The sequence below is a fragment of the Equus quagga genome, chromosome 2, assembly GCF_021613505.1.
Source record: "Equus quagga isolate Etosha38 chromosome 2, UCLA_HA_Equagga_1.0, whole genome shotgun sequence".
In the NCBI taxonomy this organism is placed as follows: domain Eukaryota; kingdom Metazoa; phylum Chordata; class Mammalia; order Perissodactyla; family Equidae; genus Equus; species Equus quagga.
The window spans coordinates 124,774,899-124,794,939 of record NC_060268.1 but is presented as its reverse complement, the minus strand read 5'-3'; the positions used below and the strand labels follow the sequence as shown (position 1 = coordinate 124,794,939).

The 20,041-nt window shown below is 37.0% G+C and overlaps 1 protein-coding gene across 2 annotated transcripts in view; it reads right to left on the bottom strand.

The window, feature by feature from the left end:
- MICU1 (mitochondrial calcium uptake 1) overlaps positions 1-20,041 on the bottom strand; it is a 234,750-nt gene that overhangs the window by 194,733 nt on the left and 19,976 nt on the right. For both annotated transcript variants that reach the window (XM_046651419.1, XM_046651428.1), the window contains exon 3: positions 17,642-17,816. In XM_046651419.1, coding sequence (XP_046507375.1) covers positions 17,642-17,816 — 175 coding nt within the window. The remainder of the gene's footprint in view (positions 1-17,641; positions 17,817-20,041) is intronic.

The following is a 20,041-nucleotide window of genomic DNA, read 5'->3' as shown; positions in this document are numbered from 1 at the left end:
CTCCTTGCATCAGTCTTGGCAATGATTTTTCAGATTTAACACTAAAAGCAAAGGCAAAAAAAGCAAAAATCAACAAGTGGGACTACATCAAATTAAACAGCTTCTGCACAGCAAAGGAAACCATCAACAAAATTGAAAGTCAATCTATGGAATAGGAGAAAATATTTGCAAACCCTATATTGGGTAAGGACTTACTATTCAAAATACATTAAGAACCCATACAATTCAACAGCAGAAAACCAAACAGTCTAATTTAAAAAATGGGCAGAGGACCTGAATTGATATTTTCCCAAAAAAGACACCCAAATGGCCATCAGGTACATGGAAAGGTGCTCAAAATCACTAATAATTAAGGAAATACAAATCAAAACCACGAGATATCATCCTACACATGTTAGAATGGTTATCATCAAAAAAATAAGAAATGAGTGTAGGCGAGGATGTGGAGAAAAGGGAACACTTTTGCACTGTTGGTGGGAATGTAAATTGGTTCAGCCACTATGAAAAACAGTATGGAGGTTCCTCAAGAACTTAAAAATAGAACTACCATATGATCCAGCAATCCCACTTCTGGGTATATATCCAAAGAAAACGAAATCAGTATTTCAAAGGGATATCTATACTCCCAAGTCCATAGCAGCATTATTCATAATAGCCAAGACATGGAAACAACCTAAGTGTCTGACATGGAATTTCAACGGACTCCAAAAAGCCAAAACAATTTTCAAAAATAAGAACAAAGTTGAAGGACTCCCAGTTCCTAATTTCAAAACTTATTACAAAGCTACAGTCATAAAAAAGATGTGGTACTGGCATAAATATAGACATATAAACCAATGGAATAGAATAGAGCCTAGAAATAAGCCCTCATGTATGGTTAAATGAGTCTGTCAAGGGTGTCATAATCATTCAATGGAGAAATTACAGTCTTTTCAACAAATTGTGCTGGGAAAACTGAATATCCCTATGCAAAAGAATGAAGTTGGACCCTTATCTAACTCCATGTTAAAAATTAACTCAAATTTGGAGTGACATCAGCATCACGGCAGAGTGAACTTGCCCGGGACTCTCTCCCCTCCAACATACAACAAAAAGGGGCATCCATACTCTAACAGAAGACATCCTAATAACACAAAAACTTCGGAGAGACATGCAGCCACACAACAGAGGGCAGAGAGGCTAGAGCCCCTTCAGAGGAGATGGAAGGGGGTAAGATGGAACTGCGCTCCACCCCTAAAGACTGTGATTGCCACCATAGGAGTTCTGTGAGAGAAGGAGCAAGGGAGGGGACCTTTGTTGGTGGGATCACCCAGGACTCACACAGGCCCTTGCAGCCTAGAGGAAAGCCCTCTAACCGGACAAAAGCTTTTGTGGGGGGTGACCCCATCAAGCCAAGACCCCAGGAGACCAGACAGCAAGAGATGATTGAGAAATCCTGGAGTGCATGCAGGAGAAAGAGCCACTCCCCCAACTCCCCCAGTGCCCCAGGCTCCAGTGCCTGGGATCAAAGCTGAAGGCAGAGGGCTCAGAATAAGTGGCTCTCCACCCACACCCAGTGGTGACAGGCTGTAACTGCAACCAAATATCACAATGAGAAAGACCCGACCTTCCAACATGAGACACTACATCAAATCTCCAGACCAGAGAAAAACGACAAGCAACCAGAACTCAGTCCTGAGGACACAGAAATATGTAAACTAAACAACAATGAATTCAAAATAGCTATCATAAAAAATGTCAATGGATAAAAGAGAATGTAGAGAAACAATTCAACGAGTCCAGGAGCTACTTCACAAAAGAAATTGAAACTATAAAGAAGAATCAATCAGAAATATTAGAGATGAAAGAGACAATGGAAGAGATAAAATACAGATTCCCTGAATGCTCGAGTGGACATCATACAAGAGGTTATCAGCATAATCGAAGACAGACAAGTTGAAATGCTCCAGAAAGAGGAGGAGAGAGAACTAAGACTAAAAAGAAATGAAGAAAGTCTCTGAGAAATATCTGACTCAATGAGAAAATGAAACATAAGAATTATAGGTCTTCAGAAGGTGAAGAGAAGGAGAATGGAGCAGAAAGCATGTTCAAAGAAATAATAGCACAGAACTTCCCAAATCTAGGGAAAGAGAGGGAAATACATGTGTAGGAGGCTTCCAGATCTTCCAGATTTGTCAATGTAAAAAGACCTACTGCAAGGCATACAGTAGTAAAACTGGCAAAAATGAATGACAAAGAAAAAATACTAAGGACAGCAAGGCAGAAGAAAATGAGCTACAAAGTAACCCCTATCAGGCTTTCAGAGGATTTCTCTGCAGAAACCTTACAAGCTAGGAGAGAATGGAACAACATATTCAAAACTTTAAAAGACAAGAATCTTCAGCCAAGAATAGTCTATCCAGTAAAAATATCCTTCAGATATGAGGGAGAAATTAAATCTTTCCCAGACAAACAAAAGCTAAGGGACTTCATAGCCATGAGACCACCCCCCCCCCAAGAAATTCTCAAGAAGGCCCTCATACATAAAAAAATAAAAAAAGGGAGAAAGGGGTCACAAAACACAGAGCAAGGAGAAAAATAGGTAGACAGAATCAGAATAGGATAGCAAAAGGCTAAAAGGAAGGAAAACACCAAAAACAAAGACAATCTTGTCACTTTAACCACAAAATCACAACACAAGTTGGAATAAGATATGAGAAAAACAACTTAGGAAGGGAGGAGGAAAGGGACTGAATCGGTTTAGACTAAGGAAATCAGAGGCCATCAGAAAATAGAGTATCTTGGGGCTGGCTCTGTGGCCGAGTGGTTAAGTTCACACGCTCCGCTGCGGCGGCCCAGGGTTCAGATCCTGGGCGTGGACATGGCACCGCTCATCAGGCCACATTGAGGTGGCGTCCACAACAACCCACAACTAGAAGGACCTGCAACTAAGACATACAACTGTGTATGGGGGGGAGGGGGGTTGGGGAGATAAAGCAAAAAAAAAAAAAAAAAAGAAAAAAGAAAAAAGAGATTGGCAACAGTTGTTAGCTCAGATGCCAATCTTTAAAAAAAATTAAAAAATAAAGAAAATAGAGTATCTTATACATGACATCCTGGATACAAAGTTCAGGGTAACCACTAAACAAAACAGTACAACAGAGACACAAAAAGTAAATGAGGAAAAAATAAAGAAACATATCATAAAAAACTATATAATTCAATGGGTAGACCAAAACACACAGGTCGAGAAACAAAGGAAATGCAGGAAAACTGGAAAACAAGTGGCAGAATGACAGCATTAAGCCCTCATACATCAATAATCACGCTAAACACAAATGGATTGAATTCTCCACTAAAAAGACACAGAGTGGCGAGATAGATTAAAGAACAAGACCCAACAATTTGCTACCTCCAGGAAACACATCTCAGCTCCAATGACAAAGAGGCTCAGAGTGAAGGGGTGGAAGACAATACTAAAAGCTAATGGCAAACAAAAGAAAGCAGCTGTAGCAATACTTACACCAGACAAAGTAGACTTCAAGACAAGACAGGTAAATAGAGACAAAGAGGAGCAGTATATAATGATCAAAGGGACACTCCATCAAGAAGAAATAACACTTATAAGCATCTACACTTATAAATATCTAATGCTTATAAATAAATCCAACACAGGAGCACCGAAGTTCATAAGGCAACTATTAAAAAACCTGAAAGAAGATATTAATAACACAATAATAGTAGAGGACCTCAACACCCTACTCACATCAATGGATAGATTATCCAGACAGAAAATCAATAAGGAAACAGAGGAATTAAATGAAAGCTAAACCAGTTGGACTGAATAGACATATATAGAACACTCCATCCAAAAACAGCAAAGTACCTATTCTTCTCAAGTGCACAAGGAACATTCTCAAGGATAGACCATATGTTGGGAAACAAGGCAAGCCTCAATATATTTAATAATATTGAAGCAATAACAAGCATCTTTTCTGATTATAATGCTATAAAGCTAGAAATTAATTACAAGAAAAAAGCTGAGAAAGAGACACAGATGTAGAGACTAAACAACATGCTATTGAACAAGCAATGAATCATTGAAGAAATTACAGGAGAAATAAAAAAATATCTGGAGACAAATAAAAATGATAACGTACCATACCAACTCACATGGGATGCAGCAAAAGCCGTATTAAGAGAGAAATTCATCACAATACAGGCACACCTTAACAAACAAGAAAAATCCCAAATAAGGAATCTCAAATTACATCCAAGTGGATTAGACAAAGAAGAACAAACGAAACCCAACGTCAGCAGAAGGAGAGAAATAATAAAAATCAGAGCAGAAATAAATGCTATTGAAACAAAAAAGGCAGTAGAAAGGATCAATGAAACAAACAGCAGGTTCTTTGAGAAGATAAATAAAATTGACAAATCCCTAGCCAGACTCACAAAGAAAAAAAGAGAGACAGCTCAGATAAATAAAATCAGAAATGAAAGAGGAGAAATAACAACAAACTCCACAGAAATACAATGGATTGTAAGAGAATACTACAAATATCTATATCTCAACAAAATGGATAACCTAGAGAAAACAGATAAATTCTTGGACTCTTACAACCTCCCAAAGCTGAGTCAAGAAGAAACAGACAATCTGAATAGACCAATCATAAGGAAAGAGATTGAAACAGTAATCAAAAGCATCCTAAAAAATAAAACCCCAGGACCAGATGGCTTTCCTGGTGAATTTTACCAAACTTTCAGAGAAGACTTAATACCTATCCTTCTCAAGTGATTCCAAAAAATTAGGGAGTACGGAACACTTCCTAACACATTCTATGAGGCCAACATCACTCTGGTACTAAAGCCTGACAAGGATACCACAGAAAAGGAAAACTACAGGCCAATATCACTGATGAACATAGATGCAAAAATCCTCAACAAAATTTTGGCAACCCCAATTTAGCAATACATCAAAAGGATCATATATCACCATCAAGTGGGATTTATTCAAGGGACACAGGGATGGTTCAACATCCACAAATCAATCAACGTGATACACCACATCAACAAATTGAGGAATAAAAGCCACATGATTATCTCAATAGACAGAAATCACTTGAGAAGATCCAACAGCCATTTATAATAAAAACTCTTAACAAAATGGAGATAGAAGGAAATTACTTCAACATAATAAAGGCCATATATGATAAACCCACGGCCAACATTAAACTCAATGGCAAAAACTGAATAACATCCCCTTGAGAACAGGAACAAGACAAGGATGCTCACTATCACCACTCTTATTCAACATAGTACTGGAGGTTTCAGCTAGAGCAATTAGGCAAGAAAAAGAAATAAAACGAATCCAAATAGGGAGTGAAGAGTGAAACTCTCACTGTTGGCAGATGACATGATCTTATATCTAGAAAACCCTACAGGATCCATTGGAAAACTATTAGATATAATTAACAACTACAGTAAAATTGCACGGTACAAAATCAACTTACAAAAATTAGTTGCATTTCTATACTCTAATAATGAAGTAACAGAAAGAGGACTCAAGAATATAACTCCATTTGCAATTGCAACTAAAAGAATAAAGTACCTAGGAATAAATTTAACCAAGGAGGTGAAGGACTTATACAATGAAAATTATAAGACATTACTGAAATATACTAATAATGACATAAAGAGATGGAAAGAGATTCCTTGCTCATGGATTGGAGGAATAAACACAGTTAAAATGTCCATACTACCCAAAAGAATATACAGATTCAATGCAATCCCAATCAGAAACCAAATGACACTTTTCATGGAAATAGAGCAAAGAATCCTAAAATTCATATGAGGCAACTAATGACTCCAAATTACTAAGGCAATCCTGAGAAAAAAGAACAAAGCTGGAGGTATCACAATCCCTGACTTCAAAATGTACTACAAAGCCAAAGTGATCAAAATGGCATTGTACTAGTACAAAAACAGGCACACAGATCGATGGGACAGAAATGAAAGCCCAGAAATAAAGCCACACATCTACGTACAGCTAATCGTTGACAAAGGTGCCAGGAACATACACTCGAGAAAAGATAAGTCTCTTCAATAAATGGTGTTGGGAAAACTGGACAACCACATGCAAAAGAATGAAAGTAGACCATTATCTCATGCCATACACAAAAATAAACTCAAAATGGATCAAAGACTTGAAGATAAGTCCTGAAACCATAAAACTCCTGATAGAAAATATAGGTAGGTCACTATTTGACATCAAACTTAAAAGGATCTTTTTGAACACCACATCTTCTCAGACAAGGGAAACAAAAGAAAAAAAAAGTGGGAGTTCATCAGACTAATGAGCTTCTGCAAGGCAAAAGAAACTAGAATCAAAACCAAAAGACAACCCACCAATTGCAAGAAAATTTTTGCAAATCATATATCCAATAAGGGGTCAATCTCCATAATATATAAGGAACTCACACAACTGAACAACAAAAAAAACAAACAGCCTGATCAAAAAATGGACAGAGGATATGAACAGACATTTTTCCAAAGAAGATGTACAGATGGTCAATAAACACGTGAAAAGGTGTTCAACATCACTAATCATCTGGGAAATGCAAATCAAAACTACACTAAGATACTACCTTAGGCCTGTTAAAATGGCTATAATCACTAAGACTAAAAATAAGAAATGCTGGAGAGGGTGTGGAGAGAAGGGAACCCTCATACACTGCTGGTGGGAGTGCAAACTGGTGCAGCCACTATGGGAAACAGTATGGAGATTCCTCAAAAAACTAAAAATAGAACTACCGTATGACCCAGCTATCCCACTCGTGGGTATCTCCCCAAACAACTTGAAATCAACAATCCAAAGTAACATATGTACCCCTATGTTCATCGCAGCACTATTCACAATAGCCAAGACATGGAAACAATCCAAGTGTCCATTGATGGATGATTGGATAAAGAAGCTGTGGTATATATATACAATGGAATACGACTCACCCGGAAAAAAAGACAAATTTATCCCATTTGCAATAACATGGATTGACCTGGAGGGAATTGTGTTAAGCAAAATAAGCCAGTCTGAGAAAGAGAAACACCAGATGATTTCACTCATATGTGGAATATAAACAAATACACGGACAAAAAAAAAACATTTCTGTGGTTACCAGGGGAAGGGGGTGGAGGATGGGCACAGGGGGTGAAGGGGTGCACTTATGTGGTGACAGACAAGAAATAATATACAACTGAAATCTCACATTGATGTAAATTATTATGAACTCCATTAAAAGAAAATTAACTCAAAATTGATCACAGACCAAAATGAAAGACCTAAAGCTATAAACTCTTAGAAAAAATAGGAGAAAACTTCACGATAGTGGATTTGGCAATTTCTTTTCCTATGACACCAAAGGCACAAGTCACAATGGGAAAAAAAGATGACATGAACGTCATATAATTTTTAAAATTTTGTACATCAAAAGACAATGTCGGGGTCAGCCCGGTGGCATACTGGTTAAGTTCCCATGCTCCACTTCGGTAGCACAGGGTTCGCAGGTTTGGACCTATAGGCTCGGACCTATAGACTGCTGACCAAGTCATGCTGTGGTGGCATCCTACATACAAAATAGAGAAATATTGCCACAGATGTTAGCTCAGGGACAATCTTCCTCAACAACAACAAAAAGATAGTGTCACCAGAATAAAAAGGAAACCCACAGAATGAGAATAAATAATCATAAATCATTTATCTGATAAGGAATTAACAATAAGATTATATAAAGAACTCCTAAAACTCAACAATAAAAAATTCCAAGATCAAGCTTAAAATAGGCAAAGGATATGAACGGACATTTCTCCAAAGATGATATCAAACGGCCAAGAAGCATGTGAAAAGATGTGCAACAGCAGTGATCATTAAGGAAATGCAAATGAAAACTACACTGAGATACCAACTCATATCCCTTAAGAAAGCTAATATCAAAACAACAGAATACAACAAGGGTTGGCAACGATGTGGAAAAAGTGGAACCCTTGTGAACTGCTGGTGGTACTGCAAAATGGTACAGCACTGTGGAAAAAAGTATGGTGGAACCATAAAAAAATTTATAAATAAAATTACCATATGATCCAGCATATTTACTTCTGGGTGTATATATCCAAAAGACTAGAAAGTAGTGTCTCAAAGAGGTATTTGTATATCTATGTTCAAAGCAGCATTATTCACAGTAGCTAAAATGTGGAAGCAACACAAGGGTCCATCAACAGATGAACAGATGAGCAAAATGTGATCCAAACATACAATGGAATATTATTCAGCTCTAAAAAGGAAGGAAATTCTGACATATGCTACAACATGATGAACTTTGAGGACATTATACTACATACAATAAGCCAGTCACAAAAATACCAATACTGTATGATTTCACTTGTATCAGTTTCCTTCATATTCAAAATCATAGAGACAGAAGGTAGAATGGTGGTTGCTAGGCACTGGGGGAAAGGGGTAGTAGGGAGTTATTGTTTAACAGGTACAGATTTTCAGTTTTATAAGATGAAAACAGTTACAGAAATGGATGGTGGTGATGGTTGCACAATATTATGAATGCATTTAATACCACTGAAAAATGGTTAAGATGGTAAATGTTATATGTATTTTACCACAATAAAATAAATTGGAGCGGGCCAGCCTGGTGGCGTAGAGGTTAAGTGTGCACGCTCTGCTTCAGCAGCACAGGGTTCGCAGGTGTGGATCCCAGGCATGGACCTACACCCTGCTCATGAAGTCATGTTGTGGTAGGATCCCACATACAAAATAAAGGAAGATTGGCACAGATGTTAGCTCAGTGGATTGTCTATCAAGAGGAGGATTGGCAACAGATGTTAGCTGAGGGCCAATACTCCTCACAAAAAAAAAAATTGGAAGAAAAAGAGAGACTCTGGGGGAGTGGGTGAAGAACTAATCAGAAAAAATATGAAAGAGCAGTTAAAACATATGGAGGATAGGTTGTGAGGATACAGCATACATTTAACAGGAGTTCCAAGAGAAAAGAAATGACAGTGAAGCAATACTGAAGCAACGTGTGGGAATTTTCCAGAATTGAGAACCAAGTTTCAGAAGGGACAATAAACTTAAAAATAAAAATACAAAAAATTAATGAAATAAGTTTAAATAAATAATAAATGAAATTAAATAAATAAAATTAAAATTAAGTTAAATTTAACAAATTTAAAATAAAATTAAAATAATTTTAAAAATAAATGAAATAAATTTAAATAAAATTAAATAAAGAAGCATGCATAAACTAACAAACAATCTGTCAGGAACTAAGTGAAATGAGTATCCTCTTTTCACTTGAGAACTTTTTTTTAATTAAAATAAAACACAAAATAATGAGGCCATGCCCCATACTAAATTCAGGACACTGGTTTACTTCTGAAGCAGAAGAGAGCAAAATGGGATTGCGGAGAGTATACAGTAATGTTTCTTTTTTTAATTTATTTCAGGGGCCGGCCTGGTGGTGCAGTGGTTAAGTTTGCATATTCCATTGCGGCAGCCTGGGGTTCGCTGGTTTGGATCCCGGGTGTGGACAACACACTGTTTGGCAAGCCATGCTGTGGCAGGTATCCCACACATAAAAAGTAGAGGAAGATGGGCACAGATGTTAGCTCAGGGGCCGTCTTCCTCAGCAAAAAAAAGAAAAGAGGAGGATTGGCAGCAGATGTTAGCTCAGGGCTAGTCTTCCTCAAAAAAAAAAAAAACATTTCATTTCTTCTTTGAAAAACGGAAGCAAATACAGCAGAATGTTAAAACTTGACAAAAATAAGTATTGGGCGCATGTATGTTCATTATAGTAGTCTCTATATTTTTCCTCTACGTATTTGAAATATTACATAAAAATCAAGCAAACATAAAAGAACAAAAGCAAAAAACTTAAATGAAAAGTGAGGATGTCAAAGACAGCATGTAGACACTGGAGCAGTTTGATATTGTAGGAAAAGAATGTGAACGGGAAGCAGCTAGAAAAAGATGCTTCATTAAAAATGCTGTTTTTGAGTTTTGGCAGTTGGTCTTAAGATGGCGGTGTAGGCAGACTGAATCCACCTCCTCCCACAGAGACAAAAAACTTACAACTACTCTTGGAACAATTACCCCTGAGTGAACTGAATACTGGATAAAAAGAACTCCCACAACAAGGGACAGTCCTGACTGAGGTGGAAGAGGCAGAATTCCTTTCTGGAGAGGAAAAAAGCCATCTTCACAAGCTGCTGTCCTTCATGGCCAGCCAGGAGCAAGCCTAAGGCACACAGCCCCTGGACAAGTGGGGAACCTGAGCAGAAAGGGGTGTGACTGCGAAAAGCATCTTTTGGACTCAGCATGATCAAGATTAGTGTCATAGTATCTGACTTGCTGACTACTAACAACAACAGGGAACACCCCCAGAAAAGCTATCTGACAAAAGTCAAAAACAGCCAGCTCTTAAAGGGCCCATGCACAAATTCACCCATTTCAGACAGCAACCTAAAATCACCAGAAAGAAAGGTGCACAGTACTTTGGTGAAAAGAGACTGACCTGAGAGGCGCTGGGTGCATCTTGGTGAGAGGTGAGATCTCTCCAGAAACTAACACATTGGCAGGAGCTATTATTGTGACCTAGTACAGGTGTGCTGACACAGACCCTAGCAGATTCCATTGGAGTTCTTCCTGTAGCCTGTTAGTCCAGGGTCTGCCCCACCCACTAGAGAACCAATTTAATCCAGCTTAGCCAAGGCACACAGCCTGTCCTAGGGACTGGCCCCACCCAACAGAAAGCCCTTAGGCAACTTGTGGGCCTGGATAGGCTGGGTGCCTGGATCCTCTGCAGCTGGGCAAGTGGGTCTGCCTCTGTGGGGCAGGGAGTGCAAGAGGAGAAAGTGGAGTGTTTGGGGCATTGATGGAGTGTGTGGAGCCTTTGCAGTGGGGTGACATGGTCCACTTCACAGGGTCAGCATGCATACGAACAGAACTATCTTGATGGTGTGTGTGGCCCTGTGGGCAGTGGGGCTTGTCAGCTGCAGAAGACTTGTTCTTCTCAAACAGCAACATAGTCGATCAACCCCACCTTCCAAAGCCTGAAACAACTGGGTGCTCCCATGCCTGGGACCAGCCCCACACAACTCCAATCCTCAAGAGCTGACAACAGCCTTGCATGGCAAAGGCCTGCAGCAATTGTAAGCCCCTGAGCCTAGCAACCAGCCATGCTGAGGGCCTACTCACTTAACAGAAAAGCTGCAACAGAATGTGCTATTAGACCTTGCAGCCAACTGTGCTAGGGTTCCCCATGTCTGAAAAAGTGACTGAAGGGTCCATAGCAGCTACACACTGCTGAGCATTACAACCAGGTGGCCAGGATGACAGCCTAGATTCCCTGGGCACCTGCAGCAAGAGGAACCCTGCCACATCAGAAGGACACTCGTAGCCCGCACAAGGGTCACTCCTGGAACATTTGGAACTGGTGACGAGAGGGAAGCATACTTCTTGGCCTCATAAGGCATCTCTTACATAAGCCCACCTCTCTAAGATCAGGAGACATAGCTGACCCACCTAATACACAGATATAACCACAGAGAAAGAAGCAAAACGAGAGGCAAAGGAATATGTTCCAAGTAAGGGAACAGTAGAAAACTCTAGAAAAAGAACTAAATGAAACAGAAATAAACAATCTATCTAACAAAGAGTTCAAACAAAAAGTCCTAAGGATGCTTCACTGATCTTGGGAGAAGACTAGATGAACACAGTGAGAACATCAACAAAGAATTAGAAAATACAAAAAAGAACCAAACAGAAATGAAGAATACAATACTGGAAATGAAAAATTCACTAGAGGGACTTAATAACAGAGTAGATGATATAGAAGAATGGATCACTGAGCTGGATGAAAGACTAGAGGAAATCCCTCAAGCTGAACAGATAAAAAGAAAAAAGAATTAAAAAGAATAAAAATAGTCTAAGGGACCTCTGGGACAATATCAAGTGCACTAACACTAGTATTATAGGTGTCCCAGAAGAAGAAGAGAGAGACAAAGAGGCAGAGAATCAATTTGAAGAAATAATAGCTGAAAACTTTCCTAACCTAAGGAAGGAAACAGACATCCAAGTACCGGAAGCACAGAGAGTACAAAACAAGATAAACCCAAAGAGGCCCCCACCAAGACACATTATAATTAAAATGTCCAAAATTAAAGATAAAGAGAGAATCCTAAAAGCTGCAAGAGAAAGGCAACAAGTGACATACAAAGGGAACCCCATAAGGCTATCAGTTGACTTCTCAGCAGAAAATCTTATAGGCAAAAAGGGAGTGGCAGGATATATTTAAAGTGCTGAAAGGAAAAACCTACAGCGAAGAAAACTCTACACAGCAAGGTTAACATTCAGAATGGAAGGAGAGATAAAGAATCTCCTAGACAAGCAAAAATGAAAGGAGTTTATCACCAAGAAACCAGTCTTACAAGAAATGCTAGAAGGATTTATTTAAGTTGGAAAGAGAAGACCACAAATAGGAACAAGAAAATTATCAAAAAAAAAAAAAAGGCAATAAAATCACTGGTAAAGGCAAAAATACAGTAAAGGTAGCAGATCAACCACCAATGAAGATAATATGAAGGTTAAAAGACAAAAGCACTAAAATCACCTATTTCCATGATAAGGGTAATGGATACACACACACACAAAGAGGTTAGATATGATATCAAAAACATAAAATAGGAGGGGAGTAGAGGCATAGAGCTTTTAGAAAGAAGTCAAACAAAAGAGACCACCAACTTGATACAGATTGCTATATATGTAGGTTATTATACATGAACCTCATGGTAATCACAAGACAGAAACCTATAATAAATAAATAAGAGAAAGGAACACAAACATAATGCTAAAGAAAGCCATCAAACCACAAGGGAAGAGTGTAGGAGAAGACAGGAACAGAGAAGAACTACTAAAACACCCAGAAAAAGAGTAACAAAATGGCAATAAGTACATACTAATCAATAGCTATTTAAATGTTAATGAACTAAATGCTCCAATCAAAAGACATAGGGTGGCTGACTGGATAAAAAAACAAGATGCATATATATGCTGCATACAAGAGACATACTTCAGACCTAAAGACACTCACAAACTGAAAGTGAAGGGATTGAAAAAGATACTCCATGCAAACGGCAATGAAAAGAAAGCTGGGGCAGCAATACTTATATCAGACAAAATACACGCCAAAGAAAACTGTAACAAGAGACAAAGAAGGGCACTATATAATGATAAAGGGAACAACCCAACAAGAGGATATAACACTTGTAAAAATCTATGTCCCCAACAGAGGAGCACCTAAACATATAAAGCAACTATTAATAGATATAAAAGAAGCAACAGACAGTAACACAATACTAGTAGGGGACTTTAACACTCCACTTAGACCAATGGATAGATCATCCAAACAGAAGATCAATAAGGAAAGACTGGCCTTAAACAACATATTAGACCATGTGGACTTATATACAGAACATTCCATCCCCAAACTGCAGAATACACATTATTTTAAATGCACATGGAACATTCTCCAGGACTGATCACATATTAAAGCCACAAAACAAGTCTCAATAAATTTAAGAAGACTGAAATAAAACCAAGCATCTTTTCTGACCACAACAGTATGAAACTAGAAATCAACTACAGGAAGAAAATCATGAGAGCCACAAAAATGTGGAGATTAAACAAAATGCTACTGAACAATGAGTGGGTCAATGAAGAAATCAAAGGAGAAATCAAAAAATATCTGGAGACAAATGAAAATGAAAACACAACATGCAAAAAATTAGGGGATACAGCAAAAGTGGTTCTAAGAAGGAAGTTTATAGCAATACAGGCCTACTTCAACAAAAAAGAAAAATCTCAAATAAACAATTTAACAGTGCACCTAAAGGAACTGGAAAAAGAAGAATAGACAAAGCCCCAAATCAGCAAAAGGAAGGAAATAATAAAAATTAGAGCAGAAATAAATAAAATGAAGACTAAAGAAACAATAGAAAAAAATCAGTGAAACCAAGAGCTGGTTCTTTGAAAAGATAAACAAAACTGACAAACCTTTAGCTAGACTCCTGAAGGAAAAAAGAGAGAAGGCTCAAATAAATAAAATCAGGAATGAAAGAGGAGAAATTATAATGGACACCTCAGAAATACAGAAGATTATAAAAGAATACTATGAAAAGCTATATGCCAACAAATTAGATAATCTAGAAGAAATGGATAAATTCTTAGAATCATATTACCTTCCTAAGCTTAATCCTGAAGAAATAGAGAATTTGAATAGACCAATCACCAGTAAGGAGATTAAAACAGTAAGCAAAAACCTACCAAAAAATAAAAGTCCAGGACCAGACGGCTTCCCCAGTGAATTCTCCGCAACAGCCAAGTTGCAGGGTACAAAATGAACATAGAGAAATCAGTTGTGTTTCTATACACTAACAACAAAGTAGCAGAAAGAGAAATTAAGAATACAACCTCATTTATAACTGCAACAAAAAGAATAGAATACCTAGGAATAAACTTAAACAAGGAGGTGAAAGATCTGTACACTGAAAAGTATAAAACATTTTTGAAAGAAACTGAAGACACAAAGAAAGGGAAAGATATTCTGTGCTCTTGGATTGGAAGAATTAACAGTTAAAATGTCCATACTTCCTAAAGCAATTTATAGATTCAATGCAATCCCCATCAAAGTTTCAACAACATTTTTCACAGAAATAGAAGAATTCTAAAACTTATATGGAAAAACCAAAGACCCCGAATAGCCAAAGGATTCCTGAGAAAAAAGAACAAAGCTGGAGGTATCACACTAATTTCAAAATATACTACAAACCTATAGTGACAAAACAGCATGGTACTGGCACAACAGCAGACACACAGATCAATGGAACAGAATAGAGAGCCCAGAAGTAAACCCACACATACATGGACAGCTAATTTTTGACGAGGGAGCCAAGAACATACAATGGAGAAAGAAGAGTGTCTTCAATAAATGGTATTGGGAAAACCGGACAGCCACATGCAAAAGAATGAAAACAGACTATTATCTTACACCATGCACAAAAATCAATTCAAAATGGATTAAAGACTTGAATGTAAGCCCCAAAATCATGAAACTTCTAGAAAAAAACATAGGCAGTATGCTCTTTGACATGGGTCTTAGCAACATTTTTTCAAATAGCGTGTCTGACCAGGCAAGGGAAACAATAGAAAAAATAAATAAATGGCACTACATGAAACTAAAAAGCTTCTGCACAGCAAAGGAAACCATCAACAAAACAAAAAGACAACTTAACAATTGGGAGAAGGTATTTGCAAACCATATATCAGATAAGGGGTCAATATCCAAAATATACAAGATCTCATACATCTCAACAACAAAAAACCAACAACCCAAATGAAAAATAGGCAAAAGATCTGAACAGAGATTTCTCCAAAGAAAATATACAGATAGCCAACAGGCACATGAAAAGATGTTCAACATCATTAACTATCAGGGAAATGCAAATCAAAACTACAATGAGATATCTCACTCCCATCAGAATGGCTATAATTAACAAGATAGGAAACAAGTGTTGGAAAGGATGAGGAGAGAAGGGAACCCTTGTACACTGCTGGTGGGACTGCAAACTGGCACAGCCATTATGGAAAACAGTATGGAGTTTCCTTAGAAAATTAAGAATAGATCTACCACATGATCCAGCTATTCTACGGCTCGGTATTTAGCCAAAGAACCTGAAAACATAAATGCATAAAGATACATGCATCCCTATGTTCATCACAGTATTATGTACAATAGCCAAGACTTGGAAGCAACCTAGGTGCCCATCAAGGGACAAATGGATAAAGAAGATGTGGTATACATATACAATGGAATACTACTCGGCCATAAGAAATGATGAAATCCAGCCATTTGTGACAACATGGATGGAGCTTAAGGGTATTATGCCAAACGAAATAAGTCAAAGGAAGAAAGTAAAAAACTGTATGATCTCATTCATAAGTAGAAGACAAAAACAACAACAAACAATCACGTAGAGATGGAGATTGGATTGGTGGTTACCAGAGGGGAAGGGAAGAGAGAGGAGGGCAAAAGGGGTGATTAGGCACATGTGCATGGTAATGGATAGTAATTAGTCATTGGGTGGTGAACATGATATAATCTACATAGAAACGGAAATATAATGATATACATCTGAAATTTATACAATGTTATAAACCAATGTTACCACAATAAAAAAAAATTTTTTTAATGCAGTTTGTCATTTAAAGATAGAAGAATCTTTAACATGACCATGTAGACTATGTAAAAGAATGCATAGATGAAGAGTGGCAAAACAGGACAGAGAAAGACTAAGTATTGAAATAGGTTCTTGGGGAGACAGGCTGACGTGGAATGGTATCTTTGAACAGGGAAAACACAGCTCTTCCAAAGAGACTTTAGAGAAAGACATAAGAACCATTTCAGACATGGATTAGAAAGGTTTTATACTATGGGAATTAGAATTAAGTAGATTATACCGACAGCTTTAATTTTTTCTGTGAAATGTAAAGTATGGTCATCTCTTGAGCAGAAAGTGAGAGTAGAAAATGGAAGTTTCAAAAATAAATGTTTATTTGGGTCATCTTAGCTTTACTTTGTAAAATGGAAAGTTTGACTGTAATCGAAACTGCTGGCACAAGGTAAATTTGAACTTTTCTGAAATTCACTCAGGGCAAAAGATTAAATAAATGTATCATTGTGGAAACACTGGATAGTTGACAACTAGTTTGTCATACATAACTTTTATTCAAATTCACCTCAATCAGAAATGGATTTGGGAAATGAAAAGACGTATTTAATAACTTTAACCAGACAGACAAACAGAAGGTCCAAATTTCTCAAAGAAACTCTTCTTGCAAATATATATCACACATACACAACACAAGAAATAACTCAAATTATCTTGGATTGATTTGTTATATTTTAGTGAGCAAAGGCAATTCCCTAAATTTTAACATTAACATGCAAAATGTCTAACAGATTCACTCTTTTCACTTTTCATCATTCATGCCTGCTGAAGTCAACTGCCCAATATCATAGACATTATTATAGTGGAACTGCAAGTTCTCTGAGGTAGAGCTACATAAGAGTAGGTTGTGTTAAAGACATAAATTCTGAAGTCATTTAAAGTTATGCTGTCCTCAAAATAAGTTGATTTTCTGGAAATATTTATATATTCCCAAAGAGATTTTATTCTGCCTTTACAACTTGGCATCATAGATCAGTAATACCACAAATACTCAATTTAACATATATGAGAACACTCAGCAGCAGAAAGATCCAGAAAGCAAAAATCACCTTAGATAGCTGAACCGAACAAAAGAAAAAATATATATGCTGATCCTGATTACCAATTCTAGATCCTTTTCACTACCCCCATTAACTTCATATTCTAAGAATACATTTGCCTTAGAACATGATGAAAAATAGCAAAGAGGTGAATAACTTCAAAGTGAATATGAACTACCTGAAATACAAGATAAAAGAGACTCAACTGCATTATTCTAATTTCGGATTAAATATTTGTTCTGATTAATTTATAACATTGTGTTCCATACTTTTCTGTCTCTGAATCCAGAACGCTTCTTCTTTTTCTCTTCTGTACAAGGCTCAAGGCAACTATCTGCAGCCTTTTTTTCATGGTTATGAACTTCCCCTTCATCTTTATTCTTCCCTTTATCACCAAGTTCACTCTTTAGGTTGTTTACAGATGGTGGAGCTTCTGCAAGAGCCCTGGATATGCAAAAAAAGAAATCTGTATTAATCAAGAAGGTCCATCATATTAATCAAAAGGATTTTCACATACAGCTTTAACAGGAACAATAGCAATGAAATTTGTGAAAAGTTCTACACGAAGAGGTTCCTCAAAATTAAAAATAGGACTACCATATAATCCAGCGATCTCACTTCTGGTTATATATCCAAAAGAACGGAAAGCAGGGTGATGAAGAAATTTTTGTACACTCACGTTAATAGCAGCATTATTCACACTAGTTAAAACATGGAAGCAATCCATATGTCCATCAATAGATGACTGGATAAAGAAAATGTGGTATACACACAGAATAGAATAATATTCAGTCTTAATAATAAAAGATATGACCCCAAAAGAACAGGCAACAAAAGCAAAAATAGATAAGCAGGATTACGTGAAACTAAAAAGCTTCAGCATAGCAGGGAAACAATCAGCAAAATGAAAGGCAACCCAAGGAATGGAAGAAAATATTTGCAAACCATATATCTAATAAGGGGATACTATTTAAAATGTTTAAGGAACTCTTACAACACAATAGGAAAAACACAAAAAATCTGATTAAAAAATGGGCAAAGGAAATGAATAGACATTTCTCCGAAGAAGATACACAAATGGCCAACATGTATATGAAAAGGTGCTCAACATCAATAATCACCAGGAAAATGCAAATCAAACATCAATGAGATATCACCTCACACCTGGTAGGATGGTTTTTCTCAAAAAAAATAAAAGATAATAAGTAGGCGAGGATGTGGAGAAAAGAGATCCCCTGGTACACTGTAGGTGGGAATGTAAATTGGTACATCCACTACAGAAAAAAGTATGGAGGATCCTCAAAAAACTAACAATAGAACTACCATAAGATTCAGTAATTCCACTTCTGGGTATATATCCAAAGGAAGTGAAATCAGGATCTCACAGAGGTACCCACACTCCCATGTTCACTGCAGCATTATTCACAGTAACAAAGACATGGAAGCAACCTAAATGTCTATCAATGGAAAATAGACAAAGAAAATGTCATTTATATATGTACACACACACACACAAACACACAAAATGGAATATTATTTAGCATTAAAAAATATGGAAATCCTGCTATTTGCAACAATGTAGAACAACCTACAGGACACTAGGCTAAGTGAAATAAGCCAGACACAGAAGGATAAATACTACATTATACCACTTATATGACAAATATAAAACAAACTAATAGAGGTAGAGAATGGAATGGTGGTTTCCAGGGGCTATGGGAGGGAGAAGCGGGGAAGTACGAGTCAAAGGGTATAAAGTTTCGGTTATACAAGATAGTAAGTCCTAGAGATCTACTGTACAGCAGTGCCTATAGTTAATACTGTATTGTTTACTTAAAAATTTGCTGAGAGTAGGTCTTATGTTAAGTGCTTTATCACAAAAAACCCCACAATAATAATAAATAAGAGGGTAGGAGGAAACTTTTGGAGGTGATGGAGAGGTTTACGGCATAGATTGTGGTGATGACTCATGGGTGTATACGTATCTCCAACTCATCAAGTTGTATGCATTAATTATGTGCAGTTTTTTATATGTCAAAAAAAATTTTTTTTAAAGGAAACTGAGAAAATCCAAAAAAGGAAAGGAAATTCTGTCACATGCTATGACATGGATGAATCTTGAAGACACTTAGCATAATGTTAAGACAAATACTGACAAAAAGACAAATACTGTATGATTCCACTTATATGAGGTATCTAACATAGTCTATTTCACAGAAACAGAAAAATAGAATGGTGGTAACCAGACACTGCAGGAATTGGGACTAGCTGGTTAAGGGGTATAGAGTTTCAATTTTGCCAAGACGAAAAAGTTCTGGAGATCTCTTTGACAACAGTGTGAATATACTTAACACTACTAAACCAGACACTTAAAAATGGTTAGGATGGAAAATTTTACCGGTTTTCTTTTACAACAAAAAAATGCATTGAAAGAAGAAACATGGGACCAAAAGAATCAAAAACAGATATTCAAAGAAAAACTTGTACCTGGAAAAAAAATTCTACACGAAGACAACTGATCTGATGGGCTTTCCAGATTCATTCAATTATCAACAGCAAGAAAAAACTGAATGTTCAGTAGAAGCCCCTGGCTGATTAGAGGCTGAAATTGACAATCTATTCTATGAAGATTTTTCCAACTTCCTCATCCAAAGTAACGACTCTATTCC